General features: G+C 49.7%; 1 protein-coding gene across 3 annotated transcripts in view; it reads left to right on the top strand.

Annotated features, from left to right (window-relative positions):
• The window catches only part of LOC137381490 (ubiquitin carboxyl-terminal hydrolase 2-like), a 147511-nt gene that overhangs the window by 122540 nt on the left and 10347 nt on the right, over positions 1 to 14624 (top strand). For all 3 annotated transcript variants that reach the window (XM_068054168.1, XM_068054167.1, XM_068054169.1), the window contains 6 exons: positions 6058 to 6108; positions 8863 to 8986; positions 10156 to 10267; positions 10464 to 10574; positions 13733 to 13797; positions 13926 to 14029. In XM_068054168.1, the coding sequence (XP_067910269.1) occupies positions 6058 to 6108; positions 8863 to 8986; positions 10156 to 10267; positions 10464 to 10574; positions 13733 to 13797; positions 13926 to 14029 (567 nt within the window). The remainder of the gene's footprint in view (positions 1 to 6057; positions 6109 to 8862; positions 8987 to 10155; positions 10268 to 10463; positions 10575 to 13732; positions 13798 to 13925; positions 14030 to 14624) is intronic.

Raw genomic sequence — 14624 nt, 5'->3', positions numbered from 1 at the left:
CTTGAGGATAAACCCAGTATTTTTAATTATAAAGAACTCTTCGATGTAAAGAGCTTGAGTTAACACAAAAGACTAAATTTTAAAAGCTCGCTGGCGAGCTTCAAAAAGTGCGAGCCGCGGAACCGTCATGATATTTGATGCAGCGTCTCGTTAACATAGAGGGGGCAGAGCGCCCGCCCAGTGACGTAAAGGGGGCAGAGCGCCCGGCCCAGTGACATAGAAGGGGACAGAGGGCCCGGCCCAGTGACATAGAAGGGGGCAGAGCGCCCGGCCCAGTGACATAGAAGGGGACAGAGCGCCCGGCCCAGTGACGTAGAGGGGGCAGAGCGCCCGGCCCAGTGACATAGAAGGGGGCAGAGCGCCCGGCCCAGTGACATAGAAGGGGGCAGAGCGCCCGGCCCAGTGACGTAGAGGGGGCAGAGCGCCCGGCCCAGTGACATAGAAGGGGGCAGAGCGCCCGGCTCAGTGACATAGAAGGGGGCAGAGCGCCCGGCCCAGTGACATAGAAGGGGGCAGAGCGCCCGGCCCAGTGACGAAGGGGGGGGGCAGAGCGCCCGGCCCAGTGACGTAGAGGGGGGGCAGAGCGCCCGCCCAGTGACGAAGAGGGGGCAGAGCGCCCGCCCAGTGACGAAGAGGGGGCAGAGCGCCCGCCCAGTGACGAAGAGGGGGCAGAGCGCCCGCCCAGTGACGAAGAGGGGGCAGAGCACCCGCCCAGTGACGAAGAGGGGGCAGATCGCCCACCCAGTGACGAAGAGGGGGCAGATCGCCCACCCAGTGACGAAGAGGGGGCAGAGCACCCGCCCAGTGACGAAGAGGGGGCAGAGCGCCCAGCCAGTGACGGAGGGGGCAGAGCGCCCGCCCAGTGACATAGAAGGGGGCAGAGCGCCCGCCCAGTGACGAAGAGGGGGCAGAGCGCCCGCCCAGTGACGAAGAGGGGGCAGAGCGCCCGCCCAGTGACGAAGAGGGGGCAGAGCGCCCGCCCAGTGACATAGAGGGGGCAGAGCGCCCGCCCAGTGACGAAGAGGGGGGCAGAGCGCCCGCCCAGTGACGAAGAGGGGGGCAGAGCGCCCGCCCAGTGACGAAGAGGGGGGCAGAGCGCCCGCCCAGTGACGAAGAGGGGGGCAGAGCGCCCGCCCAGTGACGAAGAGGGGGCAGAGCGCCCGCCCAGTGACGAAGAGGGGGCAGATCGCCCACCCAGTGACGAAGAGGGGGCAGATCGCCCACCCAGTGACGAAGAGGGGGCAGAGCGCCCAGCCAGTGACGGAGGGGGCAGAGCGCCCGCCCAGTGACATAGAAGGGGGCAGAGCGCCCGCCCAGTGACGAAGAGGGGGCAGAGCGCCCGCCCAGTGACGAAGAGGGGGCAGAGCGCCCGCCCAGTGACATAGAGGGGGGCAGAGCGCCCGCCCAGTGACGAAGAGGGGGGCAGAGCGCCCGCCCAGTGACGAAGAGGGGGGCAGAGCGCCCGCCCAGTGACGAAGAGGGGGGCAGAGCGCCCGCCCAGTGACGAAGAGGGGGGCAGAGCGCCCGCCCAGTGACGAAGAGGGGGGCAGAGCGCCCGCCCAGTGACGAAGAGGGGGGCAGAGCGCCCGCCCAGTGACGAAGAGGGGGGCAGAGCGCCCGCCCAGTGACGAAGAGGGGGGCAGAGCGCCCGCCCAGTGACGAAGAGGTGGCAGAGCGCCCGGCCCAGTGACATAGAAGGGGGCAGAGCGCCCGGCCCAATGACGAAGAGGGGGCTGACCGCCCGGCCCAGTGACATAGAAGGGGGCGGAGCGCCCGGCCCAGTGACATAGAAGGGGGCGGAGCGCCCGGCCCAGTGACGTAGAAGGGGGCGGAGCGCCCGGCCCAGTGACGTAGAGGGGGCAGAGCGCCCGGCCCAGTGACGAAGAGGGGGCAGAGCGCCCGCCCAGTGACATAGAGGGGGCAGAGCGCCCGCCCAGTGACATAGAGGGGGCAGAGCGCCCGCCCAGTGACATAGAGGGGGGGGGCAGAGCGCCCGCCCAGTGACGAAGAGGAGGGGCAGAGCGCCCGCCCAGTGACGAAGAGGAGGGGCAGAGCGCCCGGCCAGTGATATAGAGGGGGCAGAGCGCCCGCCCAGTGACGAAGAGCGGGGGCAGAGCGCCCGCCCAGTGACATAGAGGGGGGGCAGGTGCTTTGACCTCCGGCAATGACGTCAGGCCCGGCACCATTTTAAGGGCTTCATACCCTGACAGCTAATTTAAATTTTTAAGGAGTACTGCACTTGGAATTTAAATTTAAACAGTCAATCAAAGATCAAAGCCCCACGTCCACCCAATGACCAAACAAGATATCTATTTCCCTCTTCCCTCACGACAAAATGTTTTTGCCGGTCCTAACCTTTTACCCCCAAACTATCTTTGCCCTTCAACCCCTTCCCATCATCACTTCAGCCAATCATAACTGTTCTCCCCACTCTGCCTCCCCACCCTGAAAATTTCACCCCTCCCCAAAAGTGTCCCACCTCAGATTTCCAAACGGAGATCCGAAGGTGTGGGACTTCCGGAAACCGGCCGGAATAGCGGCGTGAGATGGCTGTCGTTGATTGGTAGATTAATTTGCATTCATTAAGCGTTATTAACATATGTAAATTATTTTTTTTTGCCAAACGGTGGGTCGGCCGCCCCGAGGCCTCATCGCTGCCAGTAAAATGGGGTGGAGCCTTCCCGGCATTGAGGAGCGTGGCAAGCCTCTCCCAGAAGGAATTTCCGGGCCCCCCTGCTGTGACCCCCAATGTCGGGGGGAGGTCAATAAAATTCAGCCCCAAGTCTCCAGTCAGGGCAATGCAGTCCAAAGTTCTGGTGTAGAGTCGTAGAGTTATACAGCTCAGAAACAGGCCCTTCGGCCCATCGTGTCTGTGCCGGCCATCAAGCACCTAACTATTCTAATCCCATTTTCCAACATTTGGCCCGTAGCCTTGCATGCTATGGCATTTCAAGTGCTCATCTAAATACTTCTAAAATGTTGTGAGGGTTCCTGCCTCCACCAGCTCTTCAGGCAGTGCGTTCCAGATTCCAACCACCCTCTGGGTGAAAACATCTTTCCTCAAATCCCCTCTAAACCTCCTAACCCTTACCTAAATCTATGCCTCCTGGTTATTGATCCCTCTGCTAAGGGAAAAAGTTTCTTCCTATCTCCCCTATCTATGCCCCTCATAATTTTGTATACCTCAATCATGTCCCCCCTCAGCCTTCTCTGCTCTAAGGAAAACAACTCTAGCCTTTTCAGTCTCTCTTTATAGCTGAAATGCTCCAGCCCAGGCAACATCCTGGTGAATCTCCTCTGCACCCTCTCCAGTGCAATCACATCCTTCCTATAGTGTGGTGACCAGAACTGTACACAGTACTCCAGCTGTGGCCTAACTAGCATTTTATACAGCTCCATCATAACCTCCCTGCTCTTATATTCTGTGCCTCAGCTAATAAAGGCAAGTATCCCATATGCCTTCCGAACCACCTTATCTACCTGTGCTGCTGCCTTCAGTGATCTATGGACAGTGTAATCTGTGATAAACTGCTGTTGCCTCCCTGCACCTTTATAAAGCAGTTTCTTAATGTGCTGAGAGGTCAGGGTGTGACAGAGAGTTAGCTGCAATTAAAGCGATTGTGAAAGATGAATACAATTGCAGCAGGTCACTTTCAAACAGCCTGTCTGTGCTGGGCAGGGCCTCCAGTAACAGGCTCCAAAGTTACATCATTTAGGTTTTGAAAATTTGAACTTCCCATAAAATGATTCATCTTAGGACAGAGAGAGAGAGATCGCTCACTGGAGCAGTTCAGGTGTCGGCTGTTCCTCAGTTGGTAGCACTCTTGCCTATGAGTCAGAAGGTTGTGAGTTCAAGTGCAGTACTGAGGGAGTGCTGCACTGTTAGAGGTGCCACCTTTGGGATGAGACATTAAATCAAAGCTCCATCTGCCTGGACAATATTTATTCCCTCAGTCAATATCACAGAAAAAGATTAACTGGTCATTATCACATTCCTGTTTGTGGGATCTTGCTGTGAGAAAATTGGTTGCTGCGTTTTCCTGCATTACAACAGTGACTACACTTTGGCTGGAAAGCATTTTAGGAGATCCTGAGGTTGTGAAAGGTGCTATAGAAATGCAAGTCTTTTCTGTTTTTGAGTGATTTTTTTTCCCCCTCTTTACAGAACTGGTAAAATCATACACAGGCTAAAAGGAACCGTAATGGCTTAACGTGGAGTGTCTCGGGATTCAGGGTGGTGTAGTTGTAGTGTCAGTGAGCTAGAAATCCAGAGGCCTTGGGGACAGACACTGGTTCAAATCCCACCATGGAATTCAAATTCAATTAATTAATAAAAGAAAATTTGGAATTGAAAGTTTCATGACATCATTACTATCATCGATTGTCACAAAACCACATCTTTAGGGAAGGAAATCTGCTGTCCTTACCCAGTCTGGCCTACGTGTGACTGCAGACCCACAGCAATGTGGTTCACTCTTAACTGCCCTCTGAAATGGTTGAGCAAGCCCCTCAGTTGTCAAGTGCAATTAGGAATAGACAACAACTTGCCCACATCCCAGGAAGAAATTTTTAAAAAATCTGTTTGGAAGAGGAGTGGATGAGTGTGTACTGTCCCCTATTGCAGTTAGCTTCAGCACCTCAGGCTAGCAAGAGAAAATAAATTGGTTAGGGTCCCTGCTCCTGACCTCTGTGCAGTAGCTCCTGCTGAAGTCTGTGCACGGATGTCAGCTGAGGAGAGGATTGGCTTGGTTGTTGTCTAACAGTTACTACCTAAAAAATGGACTCTGGGTGATGAGCCAAAGTGCAGGAACCCCAGCAAGAGTCAGTACTCTCCCAAGTGACTAGCAGGCATGGGGATAAAGTGTTGCAGACTGAAAATGTCCCCCTTGGAACCTGGCATGTTCCTGGAGCTTATTTTACTGAGAGGGGGATTTTACTCTGCAGGTTACAGAGATGGATAAGTATTTCAGGGGTAGGGAGGTGTTGAAGGAACAGAGACCTTCAATAAAATGTCAGCACTGTCGGAGGGCTGCACGGAGGGAGGGGCTGTACGGAGGGAGGGGCACACTGTCGGAGGGGCCGTAGGGAGGGAGGGGCTGTACAGAGGGAGAGGCGCACTGTCTGAGTGGCTGTACGGAGGGAGGGGCCGTACGGAGGGAGCGGCTGTACGGAGGGAGGGGCGCACTGTCGGAGTGGCCGTACGGAGGGAGTGGCCGTACGGAGGGAGGGGCCGTATGGAGGGAGCGACTGTACGGAGGGAGGGGCCGTACTGAGGGTGCGGCACACTGTCGGAGGGGCCATTTTTCAGATGATGTAATAAACTGAGGCTCCATCTGCCCTCTCAGGTGGAAGTAGAAGATCCCATAGGACTTTGAATGAATGCAGAGGTTTTGGTCAACATTCTTCCCTCAACACCGTAAGAAACCGATCAACTGGTCATTTATCTGATGGTTATTTGTTGGATCTTGTACAAAATGCCAACAACACAATAGTGACTGAACTTCAGAAGTAATCTGTGTGAAGCACTTTGGGACATTGCTCAGTGCTGTGATTGGTTGCTATGAATGCAGGTCCAACCTTTTAAAGTGGGATTACTGGATAGTGACATCCAATGTCGATTTATACATGAGCAATGGTTGCTTGGGTGAGATATCCGATCCCATGGAGACCCGTGCCCCAGGGAGAGTCGGTCCCCGTGCCCCAGGGAGAGTCGGTCCCCGTGCCCCAGGGAGAGTTGGTACCTTTGGGAGATGAGGCGAGTAAAACTCAGGTGCAGCAGGGATTCGGATGTTCAGCACTTGTTGGGTTAATGAGTCTCCATGTCAGGACATGTTTAGTTGGAGTTTCCTTTGTTGTATGAATGGAGCAGAGAACATAGAGTGCCAGGATTAGTAGCATTGCTAATGTTCACTCCAGCTGTGATTAAAGTGTTTGTTCCACCCCCCTTGTGTTTGAAGTTTCTAATTCAAAGCCCAAACTGACTCCATCTGGGAAATGATTATTTCTCTGAAATTAAAAAACTCCAATTTAATCTTTTTTCCTATTTTTGTTTTTCAGAATTCTAAAACCAGCCAGGGACTTGTGGGACTTCGGAATCTGGGCAACACAGTGAGTTTTATTTTTCAGTAGAAAACGGATTAACTTGACTGTGGATAATCTCCAGGAATTGGCATTTATTTAAGAATGAGTTTGCAGTTTTTCGTTTGGTTTCAAGGGTCTTTGTGTCCAACAGGGTGGAATGGTGTCAAGCAGGTTAGGACAAGTTCAGCTGGGCTCAGGGAGGTCCATGAGTAATGGATACCTTCCCCAAATAGGCTGGTGTGAGACTAGACATAGAAAACATAGAAACATAAAAAATAGGAGCAGGAGTAGGCCATTCGGCCCTTCGAGCCTGCTCCGCCATTCATTATGATCATGGCTGATCATCCAACTCAGTAACCTGTTCAGGCTTTCCCCCCATACCCTTTGATCCCTTTAAACCCAAGAACTATATCTAACTCCTTCATGAAAACATTCAATGTTTTGGCCTCAACTGCTTTCTGTGGTAGCCAATTCCACAGGCTCACCATTCTCTGGGTGAAGAAATTTCTCCTCATCTCAATCCTGAAAGGTTTACCCCGTATCCTTAGACTGTGACCTCTGGTTCTGGACTCCCCCACCATCGGGAACATCCTTCCTGCATCTGCCCTTTCAAGTCTGTTAGAATTTGATAGGTTTCTGTAAGATCCCCCCTCACTCTTCTGAACTCCAGCGAATATAATCCGAACCGATTCAGTCTCTCCTTATACGTCAGTCCCGCCATCCCAGGAATCAGTCTGTTAAGCCTTCGCTGCACTCCCTCTATAGCAAGAACATCCTTCCTCAGATAAGGAGACCATAACTGCACACAATATTCCAGGTGTGGCCTCACCAAGGCCCTGTATAATTGCAGCAAGACACCCCTGCTGTACTCGAATCCTCTCGCTATGAAGGCCAACATACCATTTGCCTTTTTTACCGCATGTTGGACCTGCATGCTTACCTTCAGCGACTGGTGTACGAGAACACCCAGATCTCGCTGTATATTCCCCTCTCTCAGTTTATAATCTGTTCAGATAACAATCTGCCTTCCTGTTTTTGCTACCAAAGTGGATAACCTCACATTTATCCACATTATACTGCTTCTGCCATGCATTAGCCCACTCACTGAACTTGTCCAAATCACCCTGAAGCCTCTCTGCACCCTCCTCACAACTCACCCTCCCACCCAGTTTTGTGTCATCTGCAAATTTGGAGATATTACATTTAGTTCCCTCATCTAAATTATTAATATATATTGTGAATAACTGGGGTCCTAGCACCGATCCCTGCAGTACCACACTAGTCACTGCCTGCCATTCGGGAAAAGACCCATTTATCCCTACTCTTTGTTTCCTGTCCGCCAACCAATTTTCTATCCATCGCAATACACTACCCCCAATCCCATGCGCTTTAATTTTACACGCTAATCTCTTATGTGAGACTTTGTCGAAAGCCTTCTGAAAGTCCAAATAAACCACATCCGCTGGCTCCCCCTCATCAACTCTACTAGTTACTAGACAGTATGTGTTGATGAGCTATTCCACTGTGGGAACCATCACACGCCTGTCACCCTGAGCCAAAGTCTACAAACATGATTTGCAGCCAGGGTAACCGGAGCAAGCAGGCGCTCTGGATGCTTTCTCTCTCCTCCAATAGCCACGGGACACCGAGGATTATTGTCAGAGTTGCACTGTTCCCAAGCTGAGAGCAGCTAACAGAGCAAGGTGACAGTGAGTAAGGTATTTAGCAGCTGGCACGTTTAGGGGTTGTGAATGGGTTGTGATGTGTTGGTGGAGCTCACCGTGTTGGAAGCTGATGTGTGGGTTGAATATTCAAACAGCAGAATTATCGATTCTACAAGAAGAGACAAACAGTGAAAGTACAAGATGGCTTGTGAATCAAACCCAAAACAGTGGGTATGTTGATTAAACAGCTGCTGGATGTTACTGTGTTGTGGGAATGGTGGCATAGGATTTGCAAACATACACCTGTATTGGAGACATCTGTCTTTACATCTGTTTTGTAAACAAGCTGAGGTATGAGGCCTGTTAGCTGAAGCTGTGATTAAGCACAGCAAATCCTTGGGGACAGGTGAGCTATAGGTTGGAGGAAGTAGGGGGAGTGAAGGAAAGTAGGTCACAAGGCAGATGGCATAGTCTGTCTGGGCCTGTCTGAAGGAACTTTAACTCCTTCAAGGGTTTTATGGGCTCTCATAACCCATGTAGATGCGAGGAATCTGCTGGATATTGATCTGGAATTCCCAGCTGAATCTCCAGTCTCCGCTTGCCGGGACCTTCTCATTCAGAAGATGGGAATTCTATCTGAGTACAGGCTGACTCCATAGGATAGGGGATGAGAGATAGGTGATGGGAAAAGGAGAGGAGGGAAAACAGGAGGATAGAGTGTGTGAGATGGACATGTTCCGATATCCTTGAATTTGTTACAGCAGTTTTGTTTCCAGTTCCATCTCCTTAAGTGAGGATTTGCAACACTCAGTAACCACAGACCATAAATGCTGCCACTGTCTGAAGGAGCCAGTCTGGTTTTTGTTTTCCTGGTCTTAAGGGTTGAACAGGTCACGAGTTCCAATCTCTCCCTAGAGAGTGAAAGTTGCCTTGCCCATGGCAGTGCCCCAGAGAGCTGCAACTTACTGCCAAGTAGAATAGCCAGGGGTTCCCAGTCTGTGTCTTGATTCAATCCACCCTCCTGATCTCAGCATGAACTCCACCTGCTCCCCGCACTGCCCTTTCATCGAGCAGTCATTAACATTCCTTTTTCCCCATTACCTTTTTTTTGTTGCAGTGTTTCATGAATTCCATCCTGCAGTGTTTGAGCAACAGCCAGGAGCTGCGAGATTATTGTACCCAGAACACCTATCGGCGAGAGCTCAACAACCGGAGCCGCACCAACACTGCACTGATGGAGGGTAAGCACTGCCAGTAAACATGCCCGTGTGTTAGATGAGGGCTATGGAGAGGCAGTTAAATCTCTGCCTCCTAAGCCAGCATTTCCCAATTGTTTTACAGTTCTGAGCTTGGCCTCTGGGTTTTGAATAAGTCACCATGCTTACATTGTCTGGAATACCAATATCGCCAAACAGCGCTAACTGTTCACCATCACCAGAAGCCTCAATTTCAAAGGCGCTGCTTTAATTGGGCCGGAATTGGCTACCAAGGTCGTGGTAAGCTTACTGGTGCTCACCGTTATTAATGTGCAACTTTTAGCTGGCAGCAGATACGCCATGAATCGGTGATTTGCCACATTGTTAGCATTGCGAAAACAGCAACTCACTCTCAAACTGCATCTGAGTTTCAAGATATTGTAGCATTTCCAAGGTTCCAGATACCCCATTGTGGTTGTCACACCATTATTAACTCATACTTCCAGCAAGACATTTTCCAGTTGATGAGAGGTGCAGGTGAGGGGTAGGGTTGGATTGGGATGAGGGGTATTAGGGGGCAAGGGAGGGGCTGGGGTGGGGTTTGAGGGGTGGAAGGGCTGTGTGTTGGAGGGTGGGGGTGGGAATGGAGAGCTGGGGAGGGACTGGGCATCTGACCACACTGAGTGACTGCCTCTGAACTAAGGCAAATGGAACTGGAAGGAGAGTGAAATTTTGCAGATTAATTAGTGTTAATTTAATAATTAATAGTCTAGACTGTTATTGCTTTGGGGCCAGAACTGAAGGGTCATCAACGTGAAACATTAACTCCGTTTCTCGCTCCACAGATGCTGCCTGACCTGTTGAGTATTTCCAGCATTTTCTGTTAATATTTCAATTTCAATTTCTTTTACACAGTGAGTTGTTGTGATCTGGAACGCGCTGCCTGAAAGGGCAGTGGAAGCAGATTCAATAATAACTTTCAAAAGGGAATTGAATAATTATTTGAAGGGGAAAGTTTGCTGGGCTATGGGGAAAGAGCAGGGGAGTGGGACTAATTGGATAGCTCTTTCAAAGAGCCAGTACAGATGCAATGGGCCGAATGATCTCCTTCTGTGCTGTATCGTTCTGTGATGACGCTTAAAATAATCTGTGAGTATTCCTCGTCCTGCACTGGCCAAACCCGCTAAAGCTCATTGCCCTCTTCTCTCCTGTAGAATTTGCAAAGCTTCTCCAGGCCCTGTGGACATCCTCCAGCAACGCCCCCATCAGTCCCTCTGAGTTCAAAACACAAATCCAGAAATATGCCCCACGATTCGTGGGATACAAGTAAGTGACACCCAAAACATAAATAGTAGTCAGGGCTGAAACCTGTCGGCACTGTTCCTGCCAGGAAACGCCCCCGAGATTCGCTTGCTTGTATTTAAGGTCCTCTGGGTTGTGTGTGGTGGCAAAAGTTGCTATATAAATGCAGGCTTGTTCATTCTTCACCAGACCTGACTTTGAACTATTTTTGCTCATTCAGTCAACAGGATGCCCAGGAGTTTCTCCGTTTCTTGCTGGACGGGCTTCACAATGAAGTGAACCGAGTGTCCGTGCGTTCCAAGGCTATAGTGGAGGACCTGGACTACCTGCCGTAAGTGTCGGCAATCTGCCCATGTGACCTGCGCCTGTTGGCTAACCATGTTGGTGCTGCCAGCGTGCAGATTACTTCAAGCAGCAAGCTGTTTGGTTTGAGTCGAGTGATTTAGCTCCATTCCAGGCAGGATCCAGTTTGCAATCTTAGCAGTTTACGTTAATTCTGGGGAGATGTGTAGTCTTTTATTTTCCCTAAGATTCTAGTTTCATAGAATTACAAAGCATTTACAGCACAGAAACAGACAATTGGGCCCTGCTTGTCTACGCCAGTTTTATGCTCCACACAGGGGCGGCACAGTGGCGCAGTGGTTAGCACCGCAGCCTCACAGCTCCAGGGACCCGGGTTCGATTCTGGGTACTGCCCGTGCAGAGTTTGCAAGTTCTCCCTGTGACCGCGTGAGTTTTCGCCGGGTGCTCCGGTTTTCTCCCACAGCCAAAGACTTGCACGTTGATAGGTAAATTGGCCATTATAAATTGCCCCTAGTATAGGTAGATGGTGGGGATGTGGTAGGAAATATGGGATGAATGTAGGATTAGTATAAATAGGTGGTTGATGGTCAGCACAGACTCGGTGGGCCGAAGGGCCTGTTTCAGTGCTGTATCTCTAACTAAATAAATAAACAAGCCTCCTCCCATCCTCCTTCATCTAACCCCATCAGCATAGAATTCTAGTTTTCTCCCTCATGAGATTATCTAGATTCCACTTAATTTTTTTTATTATTCATTTGGGGGATGTGGGCGTTGCTGGCTAGGCCAGCATTTATTGCTCATTGCCCATCCCTAATTGCCCTTGAGAAGTGCATCTGTACTATTTGCCTCAACCACTCTTTGTTGTAGTGAGTTCCAATAAATTGTCATCTCTGTTTCATTCCTGTCCCTCGCAAATATAACTTCCTAGAAACTCTCCTTCATTTTTATTTACCTCCCCAATTTAGCCGAACCTGTGTCCAGTATTTTCCCAGTAACATTCTAAAGTCAACAACTGGGGTCATTAAACACCTGACTGTATTTTTCATTAATAGAGTCATAGAGACATACAGCATAAAAACAGGTCCTTCGGCCCATCGCGTCTATGCCGACCATAACGCCTATCTATACTAATCCCACCTGCCTGCATTAATTCCATATCCCTCTATGCCTTGCTCATTCAAGTACCTGTCCAGATGCCTCTTAAATGTTGCTACTGTTCCTGCCTCTACCACCTCCTCAGGCAGCTCATTCCAGATACCCACTATTCTTTGTGTGAAAAATTTACCCCTTTGATCCCCTTTAAACCTCCTCCCTCTCACCTTAAATCTATGTTCTCTGGTTTTAGTCACCCCTACCATGGGAAACAGACTATGGCTATCTACCCTATCTATGCCTCTCATAATTTTATATACCTCTATCATGTCCCCTCTCAGCCTCCTTCGCTCCAGGGAAAACAGACCCAGCCTATCCAATCTCTCTTTATAACTCAAGCCCTCCAAACCGGGCAACATCCTTGTGAATCTTTTCTGCACCCTCTCCAGCTTAACACATCTTTCCTGTAGTGCGGCGACCAGAACTGCACACAGTACTCCAAATGCGGCCCAACCAACGTTATGTACAACTGTAACATGACGTCCCAACTCTTGAACACAGTGCCTCGGCCAATGAAGGCAAGCATGCTATATGGCTTCTTCACCATCCTTTCTACCTGTGTTGCTACTTTCAGGGAACTATGTTCTTGCACCCCAAGGTCTCTCTGCTCAACAACACTCCCCAGGGCCCTGCCATTCACTATATATGTCCTGCCCTAACTTCCCAAATCACTTCACACTTGTCTGCCTTAAATTCCATTTGCCAATCCCTTGCCCACTTTCCCAGTTGATCTATATCCTGTTGTAACCTTAGACAACCTTCTTCACTGTCCACTATACCACCAATTTTGGTGTCATCTGCAAACTTACTAATCATGCCCCCTACATTCTCATCCATGTCATTAATATATAGGACAAACAACAGAGGGTCCAGCACCGATCCCTGCGGCACACCACTGGTCACCGGCCTCCAATCTGAAAAACAACCCTCCACTACCACCGTCTGCCTCCTATCACCAAGCCAATTTTGTATCCAGTTTGCTCGCTCACCCTGGATCCCATGTGTTCGAACGTTCTGGACGAGCCTACCATGCGGGACCTTGTCAAAGACCTTGCTAAAGTCCATGTAGACAACGTCCATCGCCCTGCCCTCGTCAATCCTCTTGGTCACCTCCTCAAAAAACTCAATCAAATTAATGAGACATGATTTCCCACGCACAAAGCCAAGCTGACTATCCCTAATCAGACCTTGCCTTTCCAAATGCATATAATCCTGTCTCTCAGAAACCCTTCCAATAACTTTCCCACCACTGATGTAAGGCTCATCAGCCTGTAGTTCCCTGGCTTATCCCTACTGCCCTTCGTAAATAAAGGCACAACATTAGCTATCCTCCAGTCTTCCGGTACCTCACTTGGCTAACGATGATACAAAAATCTCTGCAAGGGCCCCAGCAATCTCCTCCCTTGCTTCCCATAGCATCCTAGGATACACCTGGTCAGGCCCTGGGGATTTATCCACCTTAATGCACTTCAAAACCTCCAACACCTCCTCCTTTGTAATGTTGATGTGCTCCAGGATATCACTGTTCCCTCCCTTGAACTCACTAGCTTCCATGACCTTCTCCACGGTGAATACGGACGAGAAATATTCATTTAAGACCTCGCCCATTTCCCGTGGCTCCACACATAGATTACCATACTGATCCGTAAGGGGACCTACTCTCTCCCTAGCTACCCTTTTACTCTGAAGTTGGGAATACAGCTGGGGAAAGATGAGTACGATGTCCCTCTGCAACTTTTCCCCCCAACTTGGTGCTAAGATCTGAAAGTTGCCTGTGTTGTATAAAAGTAGAACCGAGATGTTGCCCCAATCTAACCCACACCCAGACATGCTGCTCTCTGTCACTGTTCCTGACTCATTTTGTGTGGTTCATTGTTAATCTGGCAAAACTGTTTGCAAATTCAGTGGGAAGTTTTTCTAATTCATCAAAAATTTAGCAAAATCTAATATAGTATTTTATTATCACAATACTTTCAGTTCTATGTTTGAAAGATGATGTGGGTGCTCAGTTTAAACTTTCCTCTCCATCTCTAGTGATGATGAAAAGGGGAGAAGAATGTGGAAGAAATACCTGGAGAGAGAGGACAGTCGGATTGTAGGTGAGTGCAGCACATTCTGGCTTCTAAATGTGATTATACAGATCAGAATTACGAAAATTAGGAAAATCGAGGGGGGAAAATGATTTTTTTTCACATCAGTAACAACTTGGCTAATTTTTGTTTTTCAGATCTTTTTGTGGGGCAGTTGAAAAGTTCCCTGACCTGCAGTGAGTGTGGCTACTGCTCCACAGTGTTCGACCCCTTCTGGGACCTGTCACTGCCCATCTCGAAGGTGAGATGCCAAAGTTACCACTGGTACCAGCCCTTGAATTCATAGTAATGTTTGCTCAGGCACCTTGATTGTTGCTGCATTTCTGTAGTGGAAATGTCTGTAAAAAGGGGAATTGTTGGATGCAGTTACACCAGGTTCATGTTCAGGGCAGGCTGCCAAATGTCAGATGGTCTTGCACCAGAGAAAGTGAGAATGTGAAGATTATAGCTCCTGACAAACAATAGCGGAGTTTACTGTTCATGAGTCTGCTCTTATTCAGATGGTACCTAACCACAGGAACGTCCTTTACTTGGGTCATCCAAGGAAACAGTCATGATGCCTTCATGATACAGCTGTACTTTTAGAAAGAGAGGTGAAACACTAGGGCTTGACCGTTAGAACAGGCTTAACTTCTGTATCCATGGCTAATGAGCCCAACAAAAGAAGAATGAAAGCCTGAGTATCTGCTTTTCATTCTCGAGATATGGCATTTATTGTGCATTTGCTATAACTGAATGGCTTGCAAGGCCTCTGCAGAGGGCAGTAAGGAATCAAACATGTTGCTGTTGGACTGGAGTCACGTAGAGGCCAGACTAGATAAGGACAGCAAGTTTCT

Source organism: Heterodontus francisci, chromosome 22 (genome assembly GCF_036365525.1).
Source record: "Heterodontus francisci isolate sHetFra1 chromosome 22, sHetFra1.hap1, whole genome shotgun sequence".
Lineage (NCBI taxonomy): Eukaryota > Metazoa > Chordata > Chondrichthyes > Heterodontiformes > Heterodontidae > Heterodontus > Heterodontus francisci.
The sequence above is the reverse complement of the archived record's forward strand: the minus strand, read 5'-3'. Positions and strand labels throughout refer to the sequence as shown.